Source organism: Apaloderma vittatum, unplaced genomic scaffold, assembly GCF_000703405.1.
Source record: "Apaloderma vittatum isolate BGI_N311 unplaced genomic scaffold, ASM70340v1 scaffold14848, whole genome shotgun sequence".
Taxonomy (NCBI): Eukaryota; Metazoa; Chordata; class Aves; order Trogoniformes; family Trogonidae; genus Apaloderma; species Apaloderma vittatum.
Genome location: NW_009729191.1, coordinates 8,775 through 22,830, shown reverse-complemented (window position 1 = coordinate 22,830; position 14,056 = coordinate 8,775). Strand labels below are relative to the sequence as shown.

General features: G+C 38.8%; 1 protein-coding gene across 1 annotated transcript in view; it reads right to left on the bottom strand.

Annotated features, from left to right (window-relative positions):
• The window catches only part of VPS41 (vacuolar protein sorting 41 homolog (S. cerevisiae)), a gene marked incomplete at both ends in the record, with an annotated part of 46,759 nt that overhangs the window by 28,193 nt on the left and 4,510 nt on the right, over window positions 1–14,056 (bottom strand). Inside the window, 3 exons of the mRNA XM_009874360.1 lie at window positions 814–933; window positions 11,494–11,559; window positions 12,672–12,734. Of these exons, the coding sequence (XP_009872662.1) occupies window positions 814–933; window positions 11,494–11,559; window positions 12,672–12,734 (249 nt within the window). The remainder of the gene's footprint in view (window positions 1–813; window positions 934–11,493; window positions 11,560–12,671; window positions 12,735–14,056) is intronic.

The window sequence follows — 14,056 nt, the reverse complement described above, 5'->3', positions numbered from 1 at the left end:
CTCTAACAATTTCATGTGATACTGGTTTTGAAAAGAATAGAAGAATGATGGCTTTAAAATATTTTAATACATGCTTCCCTTCAGGAGAGAAAAACAATAAAGGGAAAAGTAGTGTTTCAGAAGTACTTTCATCACATTTTGAAATAGGACTTTGGAATTTAGACATGATGCACCCTTAGAAACATACCCCTTGCTGCTGAGCTTTAAAACACAGATCCTGACCCATCAATTAGATATACAGTGATAGGTGAAATGTAATACTCAGCATGAAAGATATGGTTCCCTTGAAAATATGTATTACACTTAGGGGAAAAAGGGCCTAAGCCTAGCCTTTACTAGTGACCTACCAAAATGAGAAATTTTTACTAATGTTTTTTATAATCTGCAAGATTAAAAGTCCATATTACAAAATCCAGGTATGTTTGGGGATTTTTGGGTAGTGGTGATGTTCTATTGTTTACATAAGGTAGGATTTCACATTGGCATTCCTTCCTCAGGCGGTTTGCTTCAATAAATTGCACTGGTCAAAACTCTGCTGTACAGTATAGTAGTGGCCATCCAGAACAGTACTATGCAGAGCTACTTTTCTTAACTTCTTCGGAAGTGGCAACCATATAGAGAACACTGACTAGCCAGCAGGAAACGTCAAAAGAAATGGGATCTAAACCACTACCCTTCAGTGCCTTTTATACTTGATTCTTCAAATGTACCATTTTTCAATGGAATATTTTAGCACTCAGCATTGAAACATTTCAAATATCAGTGTAATGCAGCAGTATTTTTGTTTATTGAACAGTGGTGACAAAAACTTACCATGTTATTGGCCCAAGCAATTAAGTGTCCTCTCCATTTTACATTTCTTATATTTCCTTCTCCTTCATGTAAAACCGAAGGCTTCCATCTATTCATCCAGCCTCTCTCATACAACAGCAACTAAGAAGAAGTTCAACAAGAAATATTTCTGCGACACAGTGCTTTATCTAAATACAGGAGGCAATTTTTCCTTAATCATCCCCTACTCTGCTTGGATTCAAGGGTAACAAAAAATACACACCCATTACAAAACAAAAGCAAATACAACTGAACATTTTCATATAGTATATATAAACTGAGAATCTTGTATACTACAGAATTCAAGTTACTTTAATAATAATATTAAGGAAGCCTTCCATCAAGTTTCTCCAAAGAATGCTAATTATAATAAAGAAATGAAGGCATTTGAGAACTGAAGCCTACAGCACTAGTGACATCTCAGAAAGCTGGTAAAGAAACTAGACTACCTCACACATATCTGCGGATCTCGTAATAGTCTCCCTTTTCCCTCCAAAATACAGGTAGACAAAAAACACTATCCAAGACCCCCAAACCTGTGGCCTTTTGCTTGGCCCCATGTGGGAATTCCACCGTCTTCCACAGAGATGCTGTGTTGGTCCCACACATGCAAAATGCACTGTGCCACAAGCTCTGCTGACTGTAAAACTTGTGTGACTGGAAATCCAAATAAAGAAAATATTCTAGAATATTTAAGTGCATAGGAGATGTTATGGAATGCTTTGCAGCAGCAAAAAAAACCCAACACAGCTACATGTGGAGAGTTTGCTTGACAGTCCAGCTCTTTGACTAGTTTCTGTATGGTTTCAAGAAGTTATTTAATAGGATTATAACACAGCATCATTTTAAGCAATGTGCAGTGTTTGGAGGGATACCTAAGTAAGAAGTTGAAGCATCTACAAAGATCATATTGCATGAATACACCCACATACAGACACACAACCTGAACCCAAGCTCATGTAAGTGTATAACATCTATTAAGAGGTATAAAATTGCTACCTACAAGGACTTTTACCAGGCTAAAAGCTAAATCTAGTACATATGTTGCTAATATTTCCTAAGATCCAGCTGTACATGCTTTGCTATACATGGTTTCTTACTGTCCGTATTTGTTTAAATACATCAAATAATAAGACACTCGTTTAAAATAACATCTTTTAACAAAATAACGGCAGACTGCCTCTCTTCCCTCAAGCCACACGATGGCACCAGAATACAAGTATTTTCTCCAAAAGTTTATAGGCTAGTCTATCCGGAACTTTTGCAGGAAGTGCACTTTCAGACATCAAACTTCCCTCTCCAGTGTGTCTTGTCACTTTAACCCCACCCAAAACGACTCTCTGTCCTTCACAAAGGCCCACCTTTCAGACAGTGCAGTTTGGTTTTTTCCACCTACAAAAAGGCTGCTCTGTAAAACTTACGGAATATGCTACTTTACTGCAACGGAGGCAAGACACTGAAAGTGGAGGTACTATCTGTGGCCATAAGGCAGTGTTATACCGAAGAATTTCCATTAGCAGGATGTGAAATACAGGAGTAGCCTTCAGCCCAAACTAATTAGATCCAATTCGAAGCTGAGCATGTTGCTTAGAAATAAGTGCTGTACTGATCCAGACTTGAAAATTACTTTTTCCCTAGTTCACAAACTCCTAAGGAGGGGCTTAATGAACAAAGAACTGTTGCTTGAATGCTTCTTTCAATATTATCCAGTAAAAAAAATAGCAGCAAAATACATAGTATTTTTGTCTGGACTTACTGGGCAAAGCTGCAAAAATTGATGCACATGATGTGAAAGGCTTAAACTGGCTGATGCCAATTATATTAACTTCAAATCTTTTCTGCTTGTGACTGAATTAGCTCAGTCAGTTGAGCGTGGCGCTAACAACACTAACGTCGTGGGTTCGATTCCCATTCGGTCCCCCTGTGTTGCCTGATCTAGGCAAGAGGTGGCGTCCCTGGCAGCAGGGAGGCTGGATTAAAATGATCTCTAATGTCCCCTCCAGCTTAGGCGATTCTATGATTCTATGAATCATGACTTAAGTTTATTCATTACACATGACATCCACACTGAGTTTGGAACCACACTTGCAGCTATTTTGTTACCATTCATGGTTTGTGAACATGATGCTTTTTCATGACTCTGAGTGAGAAAAATGCAAAGAAAATATATAACCTGAAAAAGAACTGGTGAAAAGAAAATAAAAACATTCTGCTTGTCTATGCTCAACTTCCGAGTTGAGCACATGCTTAATTAAATACTCAGACCGAGGCAGTAGAAGACAATCATCTGATATTGCCTGTAATAAAGATGGAAAGTGAATCTGAACCACTTCAGCATCCAGAACTGCCTGTTTCATTATCAGCAAGCCAATAGGTTCAACACCGAAGCCAAAGCACATGCAACACTGTTACTTCACCAAAAAAAGAAAAAGCTAAATATCCTTTACTAATCTATCTGCTTTTTATTGATATACACAATGTGATTTATTATTTCTTACAACAGCACTGACACCTGGAAACAACCCAGAGCTTTGCTATATATTTTGGAACTGCTATCCACTGAATGCATTCCTCTTAAAAAAAACAGTCTAATTTATTTCTTAGTCTTTCTTTCTGTCTTCACATTGAAATGTTTATTGCACCAGAAAGCCATTTAAAACTTCCAGAAAAGCTAGACACATAACAAAAATGGACAGTTTCTGGAGAGGTTCCTCCTACTACCTCCCACTCTTTTTGGTAGGGGAAAAATATTTTAGGGCTTTATTTCCTATAAATCCCGTATTTTGGCAGTCAGCGTTCACAGTACTTATATTTCAACAGCAGACACAAAACCCACTTTCTTGTATTCTCTGCAATACTATATTTTCCCCCTTTTTGATTTGCTCTGGTAAATCTTCCTAATCTTTTGTTATAATACAGTAGTTCTTAGGACACACTTTCAGCATTTCTTCCATGTACCGCAACATGATAGTACAGCTAATATAAAATCAGCTTTGACTTTAACAGTCAGAGTGCAATCTGCTGACAGTTCTGATAATTTGCTACTAATTATTTTGTGAGTCTTAACTGCTTACGCTTGTCTACTGCATCATTAAGAAAAATGACCTACTGAAGTACATGAGACAAGAGGATGTTACAGGATACTTTTTGGTTTGAACAACAAGTAGGTGTAACTCTTGGATTAGTGAATACATCTTTCTGTCTTTCACTACCAGAAGATTAACCTCCTCCAAAACCAACTCAAAACTATTTTAAAGTGCATCCGCTAAAGAGCATAGACTAGTGCTCGGATTTAATGAAGCCTCTCATGCAATTAGTATTATCACTAATTACTTGTAATCCCAGTCTTTAAACTATGCCAGGAATTACCAGTCCTCTGAACAAAGAGGCCAATGACTGAAGCTTTAGTAGTATCAATATGGTGAAGTAATTCAACTCAATTTCATCCCACTACCAAACCTCTGAAATAAAAGATGTGTTTCCTCATACAGTGAGAAGTTTCAAAGGAAACACGCTTTTACTGAAGCACCATGCCACAGCATCATTATTTTGCTTCAAAATAGCACCTTCTCTGAACCTGGAGGAGTTTCACAAAAGAAAAAGGCTGAGACTTGAATCTGTAATTGATGAGCCACCCTCCCCTATTGCAGCACTGCTGGACTAGGATTACCTTTGTTTCACAAAACAAAAATTTGGAAAAAAAACTCCCTGTATTTTCCTTCTGCTGTTCTTTATCTGACTGAGCATGAAGATGTGCCTTCCTGTGGCATTTGTTCTGATTTTTGGTACCTGTGTCACCAACTCTCCCCTCAGTCAGGCGAGATCACAAAATCCTAAAATGCTTCTGCCATGGTTAAAAATGATCACTATAGATATTTGTGATTCTCAGCATAAAAACAACATTTATAGGTGCAGCCATGATAAACAAGATATCCAAAAGTAACACAGAACAGCATGCCACATGAAGACTTACTGTTTAATCATACATGCCTAGAAAAATATATAGCAACAACAAAAATCATCACTTCTGTTTGGAACAGTGATGGACTGGATGAGCTCAAACAATGCAGAGTTTTCAACTGAGGACGAGTTTTCAAAATATCATCACCTATCACTGCTATCCAAGGATGGACAGCTTGGGTGTGGATGGAAGGGAGGGCAGCAGGTGCAGTCAGGGGAAGTTGAGCAAGGAGACAGTGGCAGACAAAGCAGCATTGGGGAGGTAAGCAATGGCAATGGCGAGATATGAAACAGAAGCTGCTGCTGTAGTTCAGGGGCAGAGAAGATGGAAATTTTGAAATGTTTAATACAAACAAATCCCATAGGACTTTTCTTAGGCTGTAGTTTTAACAACTCAACTGCTAGATTTCAGCTGTTGTGTATTAACAAAGAGCTACAGAATTAACACCTTGGAAAGCAAGTCCTGCAGCCTTGTAGGCAGTGACACAAGCTCTCCACATGTCACATATTTACATCTTTGCTTGCCACCTCAGACAGTGGAAAAAAGTTTTCTATACAGTTATTACAAAACATACAATTATAGACTACACTCACACAGAACTACAATCCATTCCCTTTTTACACAAACCAAATTTGTTTGCTATAGCACAAGAAGAATCTGGGTTTTATAGTAATAAAGAAGAAATGCATATCCAAACAATAAGAAGAAATGTTAGCCAGATAGTCTGCTTATTAAGCAAGCAGCACACCACTACATATCAAAGTCTCATCTACCCAATAATACGGGATGCATCTGAACCTTATATATCAGAGTAAGCAAACCACAGATTGTTATTATAGTGCCTTGCTCGCTGCTACAGTTCGTTGCCTGCTTATGCTTATCCAATGCATGGACAGAAATTGCCATAATATTTACTCTTTCTTCAATTAAAGCAGACCTTTGAGTATTTACTGACTGACATTTTACAGCTTACAAAGCAATCTGCCCTTCTTGTCTGGTACTGTTCTACCCAAACACAACGCCAAACAGCTGACTGCTTTCTAAAACTGGACTGTGCTGTAAACAGCATCCTAACAATTTAATAATTTGTCAAAGTAGACCAACCAGTTATTATGAAATACGTATCATAGGGTTCAGAGGTAAAGGTCACCTAATTACTTGTAAAGCAAAGTGCATCTACTGACACTAAAAAGCAGACAATTAAAAACAAAACAAACCAAACAAAAAAAAAATCTGGCAGACTTGACTTTAGCATACAAATTACACTACCTGTAACAACAGTCACAGATCTCCAAGAATTCTGTTTCTATTCCCACTTGCTCATTGTTTGCAATCACTATCCTTTCTCTATATTATTTTGCTCCATCTGGAGTGGAAAGGAATTTGGATCATCTCGTTTCACATCTCAGGCAGGAGACACCATGGGTCCACTCCAGGCTTCTAGCATTGACATAGTATTTTCATTTTTTGTTTGTTTGGTTTGGTTTTTATAATGAGAAATTTCTCCCAGGTGACATTAAGGTCTCTCTGCTTTTGTAACCAATGAAGAAAACAGAGTCTAATGATTAAGCACTGGCATCAATCAGATGCCAATTATGGGAGAAGAGAGACAAAAATGTTCAGACATATATGCATCTGAAAACCAGTTCTTAAAGTGTATATTGTCCAGCAGAAATACAGATACCATTAAAAATCTTTTTATCTCTGTTTCCACCAAATATCTAATATAAGCGTAATATGCAGATATAGACATAGAGAGATATAAAAATGAGACTACTGACAGTCACAGGGTAAACTTCAGTTTTTTATTGATTCCCTAGTCCTTAACATGTTTCAGATTGCATACTCAGGTCAACATTTATTATACAAAATGCATGTCCTAGGCAAATGAAAAAGCCCAATCCTTTAAGATACTGAATATCCTACTCTCACACTGGCTTCAGAATTCATTTCATAGAATCACAGAACGATTTGGGTTGTAAGGGACCTCAAAGATCATCTAATTCTAATTCCCCCTGCCATGGCAGGGACATCTCCTACTAGATCAGGTTGCTCAGTGCTCCATCCACCCTGGCCTCGAACGCCTCCAGAGATGGAGCATCCACAGCCTCCCTGGGCAACCTGTTCCAGTGCCTCACCACCCTCAGGGTAAAGAACTTCTTCCTTATATTTAGTCTAAACTTGCGCTCTTGCAGCTTCCACCCATTACCCCTCGTCCTATCACTACAGGCCCTTGTAAAAAGTCCCTCCCCAGCCTTCTCACAGGCCCCCTTCAGGTACTGAAAGGCCACTATAAGATCTCCCTGAAGCCTTCCCTTTTCCAGGCTGAACAAGCCTAACTTTCTCAGCCTGTCCTCGTAGGAGAGGTGCTCCAGCCCTCTGACTATCTTGGTAGCCCTCCTCTGGAATCGCTCCAACAGCTTTATGTCTTTCTTGTGTTTGGGGCTCCAGAGCTGGATGCAGTATTCCAGGTGGGGTCTCATAAGGGCAGAGTAGAGGGGTAGAATGGTTGGCTTTCTGGGCTGCAAGCGCACACTGTTGGCTCATGTTGATCTTATTATCCATCAGCATGCCCAAATCTTTCTCCCCAGGACTGCTCTCAATCCACTCATTGCCCAGCCTGTGTCTGTGCTTGGGATTGCCTTGACCCAGGTGCAGGACCTTACACTTAGCCTTGTTAAACTTCATAAGGTTGGCCTGGGCCCACCTCTCAAGCCTGTCAAGGTCTCTCTGGATGGCATCCCTTCTCTCCAGGGTATCAACATTTGCTGAGGGTGCACTTGATGCCACTGTCCATGTCGCTGACAAACAGTCCCAGTACTGCTCCCTGAGGGACACCACTTGTCACTGGTCTCCAATTGGACATTGAGCCATTGACCACAACTCTTTGAGTGTGATCTTCCAGCCAGTTCCTTATCCACAGAGTGGCCCGTCTGTCAAGTCCATGTCTTTCCAACTTGGAGACCAGGATGTCATCTGGGACAGTGTAAAAAGCCGTGCACAAGTCCAGGTAGATGACATCAGTTGCTCTTCCCTTGTTGATTGATTCTATTACTCCATCATAAAAAGCCACCAGATTGGTCAGGCAGGATTGGTTGCCACCAATCACCTCCACATTTTCCATGTGCCACAGCAGAGCCTTCAGAAGGATCTGCTCCATGATCTTGCTTAATTATGCTGCATCCCCACTACCATCCTGGATAGAGAATCCCACAAAATACTTCATCAGCACACATTCAGAGTGACTTGATCAATCCAGAGGATTCAGTCCCCTAAGAATTTTACTACAAAAACCTTTGTGTTCAGTTACTGATGTTAATTGAAACATGAAACAGGGAGTCTCCTCAGTGCCTCTACCAAGGCCTTACTAAGCTCATTTAATTGGTTTTTACTCTGTTATTTTTTAAGATTGGACCCTCTTTTTAAAAGGTTGATGGATACGGCCTTCTAAAGCACAGTATTTGTCTCTTCACTTGCTTGAAACTCTACTGTCCGCTCTGGGCAGGGATGCCCCATTATTTACAATATACTGCAGTATTATTTAGAGTTACCATCACCTGTCAAGTCATCACAACAGTGCTTTAATTGTAGAGACAAGGAGGCAAAGAAGCAGGGAGCTGCCTCTGTTTAGTATGGTACCTATTGTATTAGTATGGTACTGCCATTGTGCCAATATTTTCACAGCACCTGCTTTGCTTCTAGGTACAGCTAACATTCATTCTTTGAAAAAAAAAGGCTGAAAAAAGTTTTTCCAAAATAGAAGGCAATGATTTTATCCTATGCTTGATAAAAGTTCTTTACTTTTAAAATCTAGTGCTTTAGTAAGCAAACAAAATGGTTAATTAGTTCATAATGCAATTCAGAGAAAAACTGCTCTTAAAGGACTCTAGTACAGGCCTTGTTAAGCAACTGTATAAACATATGCACAGTAGAGCTAAGCTTCCAACAACCTGCAATGATTTAAACAGTTACCCTGGGGAGCATGGCTCTCAAGATAGCTTTTGGTCAGGCTGAGTTTCTAAGATGTGACAAATCTCAGCATCACACAACGATTCACCCAAGTTTCAAACATCCACCTTTGCTGAGAACCAAGGACCTGCACTGTACATCCTTGAAGCACATCTCTTAGCCTTTTTTCCCCCTTCACATTTAGTTATTATTGTTTAAGACTCAGTTGCTTACCTCGAACATTTGCAGGTTTTGCAGTGGGTCTTTGAACTGTGTATTTGTCAAAAAAATTGAGGAGGGGCTAATTTACAGGTAGAGCACTCCCCCTTCAGTAAAGATCCTACTGAGGCAGATGCCTGGCTATAAAATTAATAAATTGAAGCAGATCTTAAGATGTTTTTCTGAGATGAGACAAAACAGTATTAAGGTCAGGGAGTCAAGTTCTTGCTTCCCGTGTGAATGTTTTGTTTGGACTCTTTATTTTCTTTCACTGTAAACCAAAATCAGCATGAAATTCAAGGAGGAAATGTGAACACACTGCTCATATTCTGAGACAACAATGTTCCCAATGCAACTAAAGGGGTTTGAGGGAGTGAACAAATTTCCTTCTGGGTCCTTTTATCTCCTCAAATTAAATCAGCAAAATATTAAAGAAAAAATAAAACACCACAACACCAAATTTTAAAATGCCACCATATCCCAGAACAACAGAAAGCAAAGACGGACCCCACAACCCTTTCGACAGAGAGTTCACACACTTCACACCATGTTTTCAAATGCAGGTCAGGCATGAAGCATAGCTTTAAGCAAAACTTTTGCTTAAGCTCGATCCAACATGAGGATAGCCTTACCTCTATCCTTACTGCTATCCCTGCCTTGGTGCGAGTGGGGAAGACAGGCAGCATGCTTCCCACCACTGCTAGCTATCAGACATGAAGTCACTGTGTCCACACCAAGGCAAAAAGTGCAGAGAAGCCAGCAGCAGCAGGAGGTCTTGTCCCCGTCTCCAGAGGGACTCACTCAACTACACAACCTTCAGACACAGGGAGAGAGACATCAGGTCCACAGCCTACGCTGCGGTATGCTTCAGCCCACTTCTCACTTTTATGGACCAACTTCCTGTTGCCTGTTGCCCTGCTCTTTGGCCCTAAACTTACAGAGAGGTGTAAATAAAAAGCAGGGATGTTTTCCAAGGATTTATTCTTTTCAGAAAGAGGAAAAAAAAAATCTTTGATAAATAAGTAGGTGGAATTCAGCTTTCTGAATTTTCACAGAGCATTTTGCTGTTGCCTTTATGCAAGCACATATGCCCCTTTTGAAGCAATGGAGAAAAGGGGAAGAGTTTCTGCTACAAGTTTAAGAGGTTTTATTTTTTGGTTTTAGGTATCAATAAAACCAAATCACAGGTGTTGAGGGACATGTATTTCAATGCTAAATACATTATGCTAAGATGTCAATTAAAGTTTTCCTGAAGAGGAAAGTTCCTCAACAAAAAATGAATGCATTAAGAACAAGTATAACATTCCCTAGAGGATAGAATATAAAACAACCTGTCAAGTAATCAAAGATAAGCAAAGAGAATGTGTTAACTCCCTAATTTTTTTTTCTGTTCGGCATCAGGTGAACGCAAGCTCTTTTACCACCTGCCGGAGCCCTGTTCTATTAATGCCTCTCTCCTTCCATACCCATACAGTACTAAAAAGCTTCACAAACTGGTGGCTGACAAAGACATACACTGACTGTGCATTATTTTAAGGACAACACCAACACTGACCAGCCAGAAATAGCTGTGAAGCAAACACACCACTTAAAAAGCAGAATAAAACACAGCTGTGCTTTGAAGCATATTGATCTGTTACTGATAACTAAGTTGTACTCAGCACTAGAAGTTTGTATTTCTTACATTCTAGTAAGGGAAAACCATGGCATTTGGTTTGATGCATCTATAAGTGAAGACTGTTCATCCTTAATTCATAAGCCAAGGCAATAGGAAAATTCCATGAAGTCAAGAAACTGTTCCTAAGTAAACTTGTCATATTTTGACAGAAAATATGCAATGTGATGCAGGACACTTGTAGGAACTGGAAACAGCTGTAATCTGGAAGTCAGAGTTGCACCATACACGAATAAGATATGTAATGCACATTTAAAATAACGACTTCCCCAAGTAGAAGACATTAACTACGCAGATATAAATACTTTTAAAAGTGGGAGCTCTAACAAGAGCTCCTCTGAATTACTCTAAAAACAAACAAACAAAAACACTCACACCATGAACAAGATCTGATGAATATACCTGAGTTTGCTTACCTAAAGAAAAAAAAAAAGCAAAGAGCCCCCAAACAAAATCCCCCACAGGTAAAGCAAAAGAAAAATCCCAAACACCAAGACCAACGTGCATTGTAAAATATCAGTATTAAGGTCTACCTTCTGCTCCCACCACTTCAACAAATTAAAATTAATGTAAAAAATCTGGAAAGCGTAAATGACATTTTTTCTAGACTATGTAGACAGAAGTATTCCTACTGTGAAGCTCAACTTGTTGCAACATGTTTTTTAACATAAAAAGTGAACTCCTTCCCCTTCTGGAATTAGTCTTAATTAAGAATGTTTTGTAATACAATACAGAAAGAGAAGGAAAAAGCAGAATTCTTTGCTCTAGGTGTTAAAAAATAAATCACATATACAGCTTTCTGAGATATTTTAGAAGCTGTTTAAAGATTGCCTAAGTTTGTTACACTATGACTGCTTACCTTTTTCCCTCCTGTTACAAATTGCTTGAAGTGGGATCTTACAAAATGAGGATGAACAGCAACAATCTGATGGAGGGGCGGAAAGAACAAAAACAAAAAGAAAAAAGTTTATAGGGAGTACCACGACACTTTTTAAACTGCCTAACCCTTTGCCAAGTATCATGTATTTCAGCCAAATTCTTTCTCTGAAGTAGAAGCCAAGTTGCTTCAGATATAACTGTTTTTCCTAGAAAATAAGAAAACTCTCCATATTATATGGCATGTGACAAGTCACACACCTGTCACTAAGGGCCACCTTACACTGAACAACTACTTTTTTTGCACAGCAGGCAGCAGAATTAACATCATGCAGCACAGGACTGCCACCAGCAAGGGTTACTCCAATTAAGTCTTGTTTGGGACCTACCTAGAGGGTACACACACCTTAGCCCCATTGCAGGACAACCTAGCATAGCCTCAGCCTCAGAGCACCTTAAACAGTCTCTTTGCCTTATATATTACATGTCAAGTGTGGGAGATCCAGCTGTAAGAGTGGTAAAGCCCTCAGAGCCAAGTGAATCTCATTGATGTGTGTGAAAACTTAATGACCTCATTCCCTCCCCCCACCCCAAGAGTAGCTGCAGTGTGCAAGACTCCAAGCAGAAAAACGCATTTGCCCACACCATCTTTCCTACTGCAAGAAATGTTTCTTGTTAAAAACAGCTACTAGAGGTGCTTTTTCAACAGCCAGGCAGCTCAAGAAGAGTGTAAATGCAGTTTTCCCTTCAGACAGGGTGCCTCAGCATCACCACCCATTGCCTTATCCTGAGGTAGGTTTAACAGATATGAATTGGTTGCAAAAGATTGACCTTGCAGTTAGCAGAACCCTCAGAATTTGTATTGCAACTCTACAAAGAAAGAAATATGCTGAGAGAGGTTAACAGCTGAAATAGGACAGTTTCTCTTTCAATTTGCCTTTTGTGTTTGAAAAGCTCAGTAATACTTTTTATAAAAAACAAGATTGGCTTTCTTCCTCCTTAACCAGATCAAAGGCTTTTATATTGAGATAGGTAACTATCTTCTAGTGACTTGAACAGCATTACAAGGAAGCAGTATTCTTCTCATTTAGATTCAGTGTGACCTTTGTGTTATTAAAGACGACAACAACACAATTACTAAAGATTAAAACAAGCACTTACTTTAATAGGACAGTCAAACGTTTCATGAAACTCATCCACTGAATACAATCCAAACACTTGCACCTAAAGAAGCACATATATATGTATATAAAAAAAAATATTTACCTCATAAACACTTGATGATTAAAGGTGAATGTAAATCACTAACAGCTAGAAGATTAATTTTAATGTTAACAGTTACATCTTTTTTCCTAAAGAAAGAAGTAATATTAACAATATTAACAATTAATGTTAACAATATTAACAATTTAGAGTTAATTGAGACATTTGGCTTCTACTACAGTGTATATATAAATATTTTCAGCAGTGCAAAAGTATTTGACTTTTTTTTTGTTACAAACACAGCAAAAACTACAAGTTCCTTTTGCTTTAGGCTGATCAAATCTGTTTAACAGATACTGATCTAAGCAAGGTAAAAGCAACATAATAACATTCAAGTGAAGATAAATTAAAAACTCTTTCTTTCTGAGAAAGAGCTGTAGGATATTTTTACCTCCAAGAAATACAGTGTTTACAGAAGGAAAAAGGATTTTGTAACGACAAAGCAAAACCAGCCTGAAAACTAAGTCCTATATGTTTCTTGGCATCCTCTCCCAAGTGCATTCAGTGCTATTTTGTTTTACTCCATGACCACTGGAAATGTCTTTGAAGATTCCTACCCTTCTCACCTATGCTGATGTCTCAATACATTTAATAGTCAGCACTGAAGTTGTAACCATAGGTGATCAGCACATCTATCAGAATTGATCCATCTGAAGAAGACTCACCGTTAAAAAAACCCAACAAAACAAAAATGCATGCTTCTATTATCAAGACAATTAACAGATTTTTTAAATGTTTTCTTTCCTTTACTTACGGAACAGGTACAGAGGTATCAAATGTTAAGAAATATTGTTAGACTTGGATGCAGTGATTATGGAATAGGATTTCTTAAACTTTTCTTAAAGCAAGTACAACCCTCTTTTGGGCTCATCTCTCTTCATCCAATATGCAACATTCCCTTTCCCAGTTCTCAGATGAGACAGCTGACAGCTCAGTCCCTACAGAACTTAGGAGTAAAATGGGAGGGATGACATATGGCCAGAAATTAGTAATTGACTTGCTAATCATGATTTCCACAAAGAATAATGACTAGCTTACTTTTTCATTATGATTTTAAGAGGCATCCACCCACTGCCAAAAGCTCTTGCAACAAAACCATCCCAGCAGGGATTGACAATACTGGTGGGAGAATGGAGAAAAAAAGAGCATCCCATAGAGCAATCAGTAGAAAACTGTATCTGACAGCAAATCTACTCTAGAAGGTTCTCAGACAGGTTTAGTCACTCATCCTCATTTTCTTGAAAAGGTAATTTCTTCACTAACTCCGCTCTGCACGTTCAGCA